General features: G+C 34.1%; 1 protein-coding gene across 8 annotated transcripts in view; it reads right to left on the bottom strand.

The window, feature by feature from the left end:
* Positions 1–12933, bottom strand: part of CDC14B (cell division cycle 14B) — a 148666-nt gene that overhangs the window by 33493 nt on the left and 102240 nt on the right. For all 8 annotated transcript variants that reach the window (XM_027874680.1, XM_027874676.1, XM_027874673.1 and 5 more), the window contains 2 exons: positions 8062–8128; positions 3935–3997 (listed from right to left, as the gene is read on the bottom strand). In XM_027874680.1, coding sequence (XP_027730481.1) covers positions 3935–3997; positions 8062–8128 — 130 coding nt within the window. The remainder of the gene's footprint in view (positions 1–3934; positions 3998–8061; positions 8129–12933) is intronic.

The following is a 12933-nucleotide window of genomic DNA, read 5'->3' as shown; positions in this document are numbered from 1 at the left end:
TTAAATTCCACTGACTCAAAGAACTTTCCTGAGTAAGAACAAGGATAATTAATCTTTAATTTGATTAGTTTAAGTAAGTCTTTTAAGGAATTAAAAAGGAACTGTATGTAGGGACAGTGACTAGACCTGAGGTTTTACTACTACAGCCCCTACCCCAATGAAAAAAAAATGTCTATTCATACTGGTTGTCATCTTCTCAGCCAGTTATGTGTCAGAGGTAGGATTTGAACTCAGGTCTTTCTGACTCTGAGACTTGCTCTCTATCTACTTATCTCTAGAAGTATTTCAAGTAGTAGGGCCTCAGTTATTCAGGTCCCTGATTTCTTTACCTTCTGCTTCTAGCTATATACATTTGGCTCCTTTACTAATGGTCATTACAATCAATAGAACTGTAGTTAATTCAAAGGCTATCTCTTCCAGGAAACCTTCCTTGATATCTTTCACTCTTCCCTCAAAAAAAAGAAAAAATCAGGAAGTTATCACTCATTCCTCCATGTTTTCAGTGAACTTTGCTTAAATTTCTCGTACGTCACTCAATTATAGTACATGTTTTTAATTTAACAAGCATTTATTAGCAACTATTATGTGCCAAGCACTTTGCTGGGCAATGGGGCAAAATTTAAAACAGCAGCTATCCTCAAAAGGCATACATTCTCCTAGGGGGAGAGGGAAGAATATCTTTGCAGTTAAGTAAATTAGTACAAAGTAATTTGAGAGAGGAGAAAGGAAGCACACTAACAACTGAGAGGATTAGAAGAGATGTTTGTAGGAGGCAGCATTAGATCTGAGCCTTAACTGGAGGTAGGAATTCCTCGAGATGGCAGTAAGGAGGATGAATTGGCAGAGGGGATGGTGTCTGTAAAGCCAAGGAAGCTGGAGATGCAATGTTTATATAGAAAATAGCAAGTAGGTTAGTGATTTTTCAAAGAAGAACATAAGCTCTTCAATGGAAATCATAATGGGAAGGACTAGGCTTTCATCTTTGTCTTCTCCCCAGCACTTAGCACAGTGCCTTATTACAATAGATATTCAGTAAAAATTTGTTGAATTCAGTATTTCCACTCCTTCACAACAATAACTTGCTGATTCGGTCTACTAATTAGGATGTGATTCAGAAATAATGTACCTTAGTATAATAAGGAATTTTATCAGGTTGTTCCACTATGTATAAATACACAACCTTCAATTTTGTTATAATGCAATTTGAAATTTTTGCTTGGTTTGGAATTCAGGTTTAAGTTAATCATTAAGACCACAGCTTATAGAACTGGAAGGGCATCATGTAATTCAACTTCCTTATTTTAGAGATGAGAAAACTGTGGCTTGGGAGTTAAGTAATTTATGCAAGGCTACACAGATGGCAAAGATGGATTTGAACAGAAGTCCTTAGATTCCTAGTTCAGTGTGTTTGCACCTCACAAGATAGAGATGAAAGAAAATTGTGATTTGGGTGTCAAGACTGCCAAAGTGCCACTTTCTTACCATGACGATGAAGAACTGGTCTGCTTTGAGCTTTTCCTAAAACACCTTAGTACAAATTCTTCAAGCCACGAAGAATATTCTTCACATCTCATGAATAAGTTTAAAGGAAGTAAGTGGATATGAGCTGCCAAGAAGGTACCTGGGATTCATTGTGTCAGTGACGCAGAGAATCTCAAACTTCATGATAACTCCAATGAATCTAAGGACACTGATATTAGCAGTGATAGAAGATCACTAATAACAGCCAGGTTGTGCGATGACGAATATTGATAAACTTAACCCTTCCCAGCAATACAAGGATCTAAGACATCTCCAGAGGCCTCGTGATGGAAAATGCTATTCACATCCAAAGAAAGAACTATGGAAGTTGAATTGCTATTTTTTTTCCTCTTCTGTTGAGTTTTGTTTCCTCTTTCTGATGGTTCCTCCCATTGGTTTTAATTTTTACTTACAACATCACTAATGTGAAAATATGTTTAATAGGAATGTAAATGCATAGCCTATATCAGATTGTGTGCTGTGTCTTGAAGAGGGTGGTGGGGAGGAAGGGGGAGAAAAATTTTAAACTCAAAAGCATACGGAAGGGATTACTGATACATCAAAATAAATTAATAAAAAACTTTAAAAAAAAGAAAGAAGATCACTATTTTTTGAAGAGTGAGAAAACCACTTAAACTTTTGATTCTCCAACTAATTTTCCAGAAAGTCAACTATGTTACATTCTTGGAGAGGTCCTGTAAGGGCATTCACACTCAATTTCATCTTACTGAGATAGAGGCAAGTAACCAACTAGGAAATGCTGGGGACATTTTTCAAGAAAGCAAATTTCAGAGCTACTGCTCTGAGTGAGTGATCAGAACTGTTCTTTAGAAAAATCATCTCATAGTTGCGCGACCCCTGGTAAGTCACTTAACCCCCATTACCCGACAACAAAAAAAGAAAAAAGAAAAATCATCTCAGAAAAGGATGTTGGTTAATTGGGAGGAGGAAGAACGGTTCTGAGGTTACAAAAAAAAAAAAAAAAGGATTCAGGGTTTGAACCCTGGTAGTGGCAACAGTAGCACTGCAAAGGGCAGGTGGGAGGAAGATGCTTGGGACATTCAGAAAAGAGAATCAACTGGATTTTTCAACAGACTGATTATGGGAAGAGAACAAGAGTTAAAGATTTCTAAGGTTATGAGCCTGGGTGTCTGGAAGTTAGTCTCAGGAAGGGAAGTAGGACAGAGTATGGGGAAGAGGGAAAAAATAAGCATTACTCTTATTTCCATAGTGTTTTTCATCTTAGTAAGTGCTACAATAATTATTGTGGTGTTGAACTTACTGACTTTGCAATAAATTTGACAGCTATCATTTAAGATAACAGGCTAAAAAAATTTTTTTAAAAGGAGGTGGCAGCTAGATGGCGCAGTACACAGAGCTCCAGTCAGGAGGACCTGAGTTCGAATCCGACCTCAGACACTTGACACTAGCTGTGTGACCTGGGTAAGTCACTTAATTCCCACTGCCTAACCAAAAAAAAAGATAACAGGCTAAGTCACTTCAGAAGCTTGACTCTAATTTGGCTCTGAGGACAAGTGAAGTCATCTTCATGTCATCATGCCCCTCACACCCCAAATCACCAAAAACTCCAAGACTTGGCTCTGAAATTGGCTCAGTGTGTCACTGAGCCTTCTTAGCACAGTGCCTGGCACATAATAGATACTTAATAAATGCTTGTTGATTCATTCCACTCTTCACAGTCATCAATGAGTATAAACAAGCTCCATCTTATCTGTCCCTTGAAATTCAGTTCTACTAAATGTCTGTTATGGGCAGAATACTGCTTGGGGGGGAATAGGTGGAGCAATTAGATAAAGCATATTCTTGACTTCAGGAGACTCACAACTGTAGAGGGGGATAAGACAGAGATAACAGATAACTATAATGCATAATTGTACAAAATAACTGCATGAGTTATTTTGACTTCTAGAGTTAAAGCACAGGTAGCAATTCAAGAATCCTTAAATATGCTTTATCTCAATTTCTGATTGGCTTCAATGTGATGCTGGTAACTGTTAGTGCCTGCTTTATGTCTGATTATTGCTAAACTCTCTTTAATTCTGAATCTGCATATAAGCATTTCAATGCACTATCTCAATGAGCTTCAAAGGAATACTATTTAATTTTTGAGTAAGAATCATATTTGGGTGATAGAAATAAAATCAACTCCCAATTAATGTGTTTAGATTTCCATATATTGGATTTTTGTAAAGAAGAGTACCCCCGAGATCATGGATATTGCCATTTATAATTGTTATGTGGAAATGTTATACTTCTCCCTTCCCCCTCTCCCAATTTTCAACAAGATAAATACAAATGTGTTAACAATGGAAACAAATAGCTTTTTGGAGTCAGTATGACTATTAACACACAGATAAATATGAAACGGATTAGAAAAACCACGTAGACTTACTTCATAATGCTCGTAATCATCAAGGTCAAATTTTTCAAAATTTAGGAAGCCGTACTGAACTGCCTAAAATTTAAAAAAAAAAAAAGCTTTTTAAAAGGCAATAATTTCAGATCTATTCCTGTTACAGCAATTGAAAGGCATTCTCAATGGCTGCATAATTATATTGTATTAAACATAACTCAAAATCAGTGAGCTATAGTTTCTTGAAATGCCTTCATCATGAGGAGTCTTAACAGTATGTATTTATTATAGGGATGCAGAGTGGATCTGTGATTTAATCAGTATAAGAAATTCCCAGGTGAGGAAGCTATCTCTACCAATTCAGGTTAGCATCTTCTCTGCAACTGTATAGGCTTTTAGAGAGCTGCCTGAAGAACTGAGAGATTAAATAAGGGTTGCACAGCCAGCATGTCAGAGTTATGACTTAACTCTGTTATTTCTGGCTTCAAGGCTAGCTCTTTATCCATTACACCAACCTGCCTTTCAAACTTCCTCAGAATTTATTGTACTACAGCAATGCCTAATTGCCTCAGTTTTTATTATACTTTATTTGATCTACATTTTTATTTTAAAAATTTGTGCCATTAATGTAAGTCCAGTTAGCCACCACTTCAGAGTGATTCTAATCTATCCAAGACCATGTGGGTTAACAATACCCTTATGTGTTAAAAAAAAAAAAAAAGGATTGGGAAATTTAACCTTCAGTAACACTCCTTAATACTGCTTTGAATGAAATTTATAGACTGTGAAAAAAATAACATCTGAAGAACCCTATATATTTCATATATGCTTTTATTTTAGAAATTCTTGAATTAAGAAACCAAATGTTCTGTGTACTGAAAAGAAATCCCACAAATCAACATTAACATTAAAAATAGGAATAGATGCTATTCTTTATATAGGTGAATATCCTGTCCTCTAACCTTTATTTGAATAACAGCCAGACACACTGCTATAGTGAAATGAGAAAAATAGTATTTATTTTCTAGAAAGAAGATGAGTTAAAGTCTGCCAGTGCTTAAATTTTTACAAGCTAGCTGAACCAATTAACAGACTAGTATTCAATGCACTTACACAAGAATTTCTAATCAACATATAGGATTTATAAAGGTGCAACCTGTATAAGCAGGGGTTCTTAACCTTTTTGGTGTCATGGACTCCTTTGGCAGTATGGTGATGTCTATGGACCCCTTCTCAGGATTGTGATTTTTAAATACACAAAGTAAAATACCTAAGAGTATCAAGGAAATCAATTTTAAAAATTCAGTTACCAATACCTGATTCTAAGTCAATTTTTAAAGTCAAAATATTGAAAAATATATATTTCTTAATATGTTGAAAAACCAACCACTTTCCCCTGCCCAATTCTACTATTCCGTAAATGTATCTCTAAGGTCATATTCTGAGACCATATCCTTGCCAAATTCCTTCTCATTAATTTACTAAATATAAGTAATCCTTAATATAGAGAATTGATGTGTCCCTGAAAAGTTGACCAAAATTTGCTTTTTAGACAGGTAAGCTTTGATTGCAACATATGCTTGCTTGGTTGTCCTAAAGAAGCAGCACATCCCTCTGGTGTGTTAGGGTGTGCCAAGAATTGTAAATTCTTTCTGCTGTCTGCAGCTGCAATTAGGAGGAGACACATTCTCTGGCTTTCATCCAATGCTATTTTAAACTCAGCCTTTTGCTTCAGGCTGAGGCCAGATCAAGATATTCCCTAAGTGTATAGGAAGGACTGCTGGCATAATGCATCCATCTGGATCTTCAGGTAACATGGAAGTAACCAGTTCCTGAATCTGACAATTCTATAACTTTAAAAATCTCTATATGAGGATTATCTTCTCTTAAAGGGGAAAAAAAAAAACCTAATTACTCTTCTCTCTGAATAGTGAGAAATCTCCATTAAGATTTTTATTAAGTTGCTGTTTTTCATTACAGGAACAAATAAGCCATATACCATTCCAATTATTAAGATGTTGTGCAGTACTAACATAACTTATCTTAATAAGAATTTCTTATACCCTGATGGCCCTTTAAGTTCAACAAGCAGACAACATACATGCCAAAATCAGTAGGAATTTAAAAAGAACTGAGTCCTATTAAAATAGCTTAATTGACTAACCAAATTCTTCTGCTGTACCAGAATTTCATTATATGGGATAGTGTTTGAAAAGAACAGACTTTGATTTTAAGTTGGGGGCTTGAGTGTGTACACACGTATACACAAGTATGTACATACACGAGCGCGTGCACACACACACATTTTGATACATTTGTTATTGCTAGAACACACATTTCCCAAACACCTGGACAAACTTTCCCATTAAGTACATTCCCTAAAAAGTTAAAACCACCTAACAGAATGATTGCAATTCATAATAAGAATCACTTGTTATTTGTTTACTTATTTTTAAAAGGAAATAAGAATCACTTGTTATTTGTTTACTTATTTTTAAAAGGAAGGAAGAAAAGAAAGTTCTTTAACTTTGACAATGTGGTACCAACAGTATCTATCCTATTTTACTTGAGATGTATGAGGGGATAAGGTAGACAGAAACAAAGGAACTTCACTAACCCCTTTTGAAGTATATTTAATGTTGGTCCAATCAAAAAGTGCCTGGGGTCCACAGTTACATTTGAAAAAAGCCCCTGGTTCTCTATACTTTCCTGAGTATAACACAGTACTTACTTCTCCTGACTCCTGTAGCCACTCAAGTCTAAAAGGAAGTTTCTATGAACAGGTTTTCCTGAAACTATTCATGTGCTGCTTTGCCTCTCAGGGACTATAACAGACAGACGAGGAACTCAGTGGCCAGTGGAGGCAACTGGCACATCCAGTCTTTGCACCCTTTTCTACAGAGTACTGGTAGTTTACATCTCTGCCTAAATCCTGAAGGATTTAAGGAGTCTGTGGCTACATTTCTATTTCCGAACTTCTGAAACGGACTAATTTAGTTGCCTTTCTTACACTATTGTAGTAATTGAACATAATGTTCTTCCTACTTTACATCAGTTTATGTCTTTCTGTATCTTAATTCCTCAAATTTATCATTCTTTAATGTTCCAATGCATCCACACACCAGTTTATTCAGCCATTTCATAACTGTTGACTATATATATTATTTCCAGCTTTTTATTCTAATTGTGCTAATATTAATATTTTTAATCAAATGAATCTATTCTTATTGTCATTAACTTCTTTAGGATATAAACTCAGTAGTGAGATCTATAGGTCAAAGGGAATAACTTAAAAACAGTTGAAAAAAATTTTGTTAGAGATTTTTCCACGTAATGGTATTTTTATAAGAGAAAGATGAGAAAAGTTAAGCAATTTAACAGTTTGTCTTCTAATGGTGTCTCATTTAACAATAAAGTTTTACACTGATATGGAAGTAATTACAAATTATCAATTTTTTTCTCATGTAAAACAAAAGGCCTTTATCAAGCTATCTATAACACCTGAAATTTTATCACCTGAAAAATATTCCAGCTCCCTATATCATCATCGTGAGTATAAAACTGCCATACCCCTAACCACTATTGCTACTTGGATCAAATCTGCAGCTCTACACTGGGCCAAGTTTTCATAGAATTATCCCATGCACCCCTTGATCTCTCAGGGACCAAAACAGACAGCTGACAAATTGGGTGGACAATGGAGCTAATTGGCACATATAATTCTTGTGTTCTTTCTGTATGTAAGACTAGTGGTTTGTACATTACAAATAAGTCCTGCAGAGTTAGATATGACAAGAGGTATTTAGAACAAATGGTTCCATTATGGAATCTTTTTAAATTGAGAGTATCCTGAAATAACTGTGAAATAAAAACAAAAGGCATCAGTAAAACTTACTTTAAAAAATAAAGACATCTACTAACATTTAAGTAGCACTAAGCTTAATATTAAAATGAAACTCTTACCCCTAAATTCATCCCCCCACCCCCATTTCAACTACCATATGCTAACATCATATTCCTCAGAAATTATAATGTGTGAAATCATAGAAACCTCTCAAAAGAAACACTAATTAATGAGCCCCTGAAAATGATGGACTAGATTTATCTGTCTTGAATCTTTAACATTTCAATACAGCCCTGCAAATAGCATCATTTAATTCACTTACCTTATGTACTGCCTGAAAACAGTCGAGTAGTGTTAAGTAGAAAGTGCAATTACCATAGGAAGCATCCCTGCAATTCCACAAATATTTGAATCAGTATTTCAGTTTTCATAAATAAAACTACTTTTTTATAGTTCCATCTAAAGAAAGCTGAATCAAACAACAGCTCATAAAAAGGGTTTTTAGCAAAAAAAAACACCAATTTAAATCAATTATTATTCATTTAACATCCAAAAATATAATCCTATTTGATTAATTAAGTACAGTATTTAAATTAATTCTAACTACTGAGCTCTCAAGTTCTTTTGTCTTATCTCCAAATAATTACTGTGGATCACTTTTATCTTTATAATTACTAGATTTTTTAAAATGGGCCTTCTTTAATTTTTATATCAACTACATTTCATCTCAAAAGCAATTAAGACCTCTATATTGTGTGTGTGTGTGAGAGTGTGTGTGAAAAATATTGACAGCAAACTATAATATGAGGATGGGAGGGAGGGATTTTTTTTTTAAGACACTGTTGGATGATCCAAGTAATATCATGTTACTGCCTGGGCACCCTTAAGCTCCACAGTACTACGTGTTTAGATCCTAAAACTTGTTTCTAGAAAAAAAGATTCCTTTTCTTTTTATTCAATGAAAAGACGACAATCACTATTGGCATATGATTTGTACTACAGATAAATGTTTTTTCTCTTTAACTTTACAGATGCCAAATTACTATTATAATTTAAAAGAGAAATATTTTAAAACCAAATATATAAATCATTACATGTCTTTTTCAGAACTCAGAATTATTCATGAAAATAAGGTTAATGTTGTATGGGGGAGTAAGCTGTTTACAAACTGTATTTTAAGTTCAAGTTGAAGTACAATACTCATTTCATGATAGTAGGCCCATTTAAAATTTAATCAGAACATAGACTAAGAAGCAGTTATTTTCTCTCATCATTCAGAAGATTCTACATGGAAGACACATATAATACAGCATTTCTGCCAATTTAAAGGCACTAAATTATGAAAAATTCTAATTAGCTTAAAATGGTGCTGTTAACTTTTATTTAAATCTAATTCACTTTGTATGCCCTACAGAACAGGATTATTCATGGTGCTATCAATCCTGCACACAAAAAGACACAAATTTGCAGTGGATTTGAGTTATATATTTCTTACTTGAAAAACTAAACATTGTAACAAATTAAATTTTTATTCTTGCTCCTAGCCTTAGGGCGGAAGATTTTCAAGGTTGTTTAGATACTGTGATTTAATACCATTAAACAAACAATGAAAAGGACAATTGTCAAGTTGTTTTGGCTATTGCTGTTTGATTTGATTAGACTGACTTGCATATATCTATCTCTCCTTTAAAAAGAAAATGCATGGAGAAAGTCAGGTATTATGAAACTTAAGAAGAAAGGAGATTAGATAGTTATTGTCATCACTCCAAGTCACCAGATTTGGGTGAATGTTGGTTTTTCTGATTTTGAGGATTCTCCTCCACGAATTATATGAGGATTCTATTTGTAATTCTTTAAAGATCATTCCTCTCAAGTGTTTTTCATGACTACACATATATAACCTATGTCGTACAGCTTGCCTTCTCAATGAGGGTGGATGGGGAGGGAGGAAGGGAGAGAATTTGGAACTCAAAGTTTTAAAAACGAATGTTAAAAATTGTTTAGGCAATGGGATACAGAAATCAATCCTGCCCTACAGGAAAATAGAAGTGGAAGAGGATAAGAGAAAGGGGGTGGGGGATGATAGAAGGGAGGGCAGATTGGGGGAAGGGGTATTCAGAATTCATGTCGTCTTGGGGTGTGGGGAGGGGAGAGATGGGGAGAATACTTGGAACTCAAAATCTTGTGGAAGTGAATGTTGAAAACTAAAGGCAAATTAATTTAAAAAAAATAAAAAATATATAATTCTAAAAAAAAAATGATTATTTCTCTTTACCACCACCCCACCACCACCCCCAAAAAAGTGACCTCAAAAAGAATCTACTATTATTTCCTTTAATAAAACCAGGCTTGCAGATTAAATTTAAAGTAGAGTGCTATGTAAACTCTGTAATAACTGTTTCAAAGCCTTTCCTACAGAAGCTATAGAAACTCATAATGTCTAACAGTATAGAAGTCAGGACCTACAATTATAATCATCATTCTACGAAGTGCTTCTCTCTATGGATTCAGAGAGAAATTGTATATTTTAACTTTTTTCTCTAGGAGGTAAACTATGGAGAATACAGACTGACAAAAGGGGAAATTTCTTTCTTGTGAGAACTCTTAAAAGTTTATTTTATAAGGAAACATTATAAAGAGAATTTTAATTCATAAGTGAGTTTAGAGATAAACTGAATGGTGTGGGACTGTGTTTTGAGAAAGGAAGTCAGCTGCCATTAAACAGAGGGTATGAGGTGACCTCAGCTATGAGTTTTCTCACAGATAAAAATGCTTCAAATTATCTATGCCTTTGTTTTACTATTAATTTCCTTGTCAATAAGTTGTATATTTTATGATTTCAATATATTTAATGTCAGAAAATTAAAGATTTTAATAAAACCTTTATATAAAACTAAATAACCACTATTAGGAAAGGATGTTTCTCTAGATTACTAGATAAATAATATTTGATAAACTGATGGGGGATATGACCTTACTTTATTAATTGAGATATATTTTGAAATTTGAATGATGAGAAAACATACAAACATACTCCTTAAATCAGTGATTCTTTTATTTTTTTCATGTGCTGTGGACTCTGTGGTGGTTTGGTGAAGCCTTTGGATTCCTTATCAGAATGTTTTAAAATGAATAAAATAAAAATCATAAGATCACGAGAGTAACCAATTATATTGAAATACATTTACAAAATATTATGAAAAATAAACAAATTCATGGAATGCAGGTTAGCAACACCTGAAGTGGAGTTTAGGATGATAGGGTTAAATATGGCAATTGTCAAGGATTAGGTCAAGGAGCATTCTACTAGTGAGAATGGTTGACCAACCTAAGTTCAGAGCCCTTAACCTTGATGTTATTATCATCCCAACATTTACCTCTCTTTCCTTAATTAACTATTAACATCCTCTTAGCCTACTCAAGGATTCCCCAAGGTCAAGTATAAGGCACACTGGTAATATTACCTTTAGGTCTGAACTGTCCATGGAGGTTATTAATAATTTTTGCATGTCATTTAAGCACAAAAGTTCTCTAGACTTATTTTTCAAATTATAATGTAATCCTAAACAATGCTATCATAGTTACCTCCACTAAGAAATTCTTAAATGAAAATAAAATGAAGTCTCCTTCATTTGCATTTAATTAGTTTAGAATGTGATAATTTGGCCTTTGCTGAACCAAAGTTTATCTTCATATTTTCTATAGATGTAATAATCTAAATCATAGGGTCAGTTTGAAAAAAAAAGAATTATAGAATATTAGAACTGGAAAGGAATTTGGAGATCATCTAACTCATTTCAGGGTCACTGTTAAATATCAAGAAAAGGTTAAATTATATTCTGTATGCTTTGCTATTTATCAATGCAGGAAACTATTTTCTATCAACAATGGTTTTTAAAAATGATTCTTTATAAGTGGGCCAAATTAAGGTATTGGAAAAATTCACTTTAGTGGAAAATTCCATCGTCTAATGGGAGTAGAGGTGGGAACGGTAGTATAAAAGCATATATAAATGGAAGCTCTTATCTGCAAATAACAAGTCCATTCTTCAAAGACCTATCAGGACCTCTTATTTCAAAAAGTGTGCTAGATTTAGGAGAGGTACTTAAAAGAAGTAATAATGTAATTTCTTTTATAATAGTTTTCCATTTAGATTTCATTCATTCAGATTGACCCTCCTTCCAATTATTTCAAACTAATGAAATTTTATTATATTTCATTTTAGAGAAACTACTTTCCTGGTGGCTGTGACAAGAGAGATTCAAATTACCCAGCAAAACTGAATTTTTCTAAATAGTTTTTTTCTTGAGCATAATGCCTGAATACTCAGTTCTGCTGGGACACACTGTTAGGGGAAAGACATGATTTTCTAACTCTGTGTGAAATTCTTCTTTCACTTGGTTTCTATTAGCTATTCTTATTGTCAGTCCTAAATCTTTTCCCCACGTTCAACTGCACTTCACAGGATTTAAGCAAATCATGCATGTGTTCATTTTTCAGGATCCACAGATGTTCCTAGTGAAACCCATTAACACAAAAATCATTGTAAAGAAGAGCAATGTAAAACAACAGCAACAGTAATCTTATTGGATTGCAAGTTCTCACTGATGAATAATATAACGCTTTTCTGGTTCTTGTTTGGGCAACAGCCTCCCTCCTAAATGACATCATCCATCAGCCTATACGTTCTTTGAGGAAGAGAGTTAATCTCTGTACAAACAATTCATCCATTAGGTCTCAACTCTCCTCTCGTCCCTTCCCAACTCAGACTTCGCAATCCATGATGTTTTCCTTCTTTTTTCCTATTGAGTTTAACTCATTTCTGCTGACTTAATAATTCAAAATACATGCCAGGTAGGTATTGTGGGCTATTTCATCTCAAATTCTTGCAGATCAAGAATTTCATGTATAGAAATGTTATAAAACTCCACTCCAAAAGGATAGATTTCCTTATAATGGCTCCAACTTCACCAAACTATGTTTAACTTAGTTATCAGTCATTCTAAGGTTAGTGACTCTGGTTCTTTAGGTGATGGGGCAGACATATAATCTGTTGCAGGACCCCTATTCAAAGCCTTTCCAGCTAGATAGAACCTTCTAAAGCAGGAGTTCTTAACGTTTTTCTGCATCATGGACCCTTTGGGCAGTTTGAAGAAGTCTGTGGACCCAAACTCTGAAAAATGTTGGTTGCCTA

This window comes from Vombatus ursinus, unplaced genomic scaffold, assembly GCF_900497805.2.
Source record: "Vombatus ursinus unplaced genomic scaffold, bare-nosed wombat genome assembly UNPS02014807.1, whole genome shotgun sequence".
Lineage (NCBI taxonomy): Eukaryota > Metazoa > Chordata > Mammalia > Diprotodontia > Vombatidae > Vombatus > Vombatus ursinus.
The sequence above is the reverse complement of the archived record's forward strand: the minus strand, read 5'-3'. Positions and strand labels throughout refer to the sequence as shown.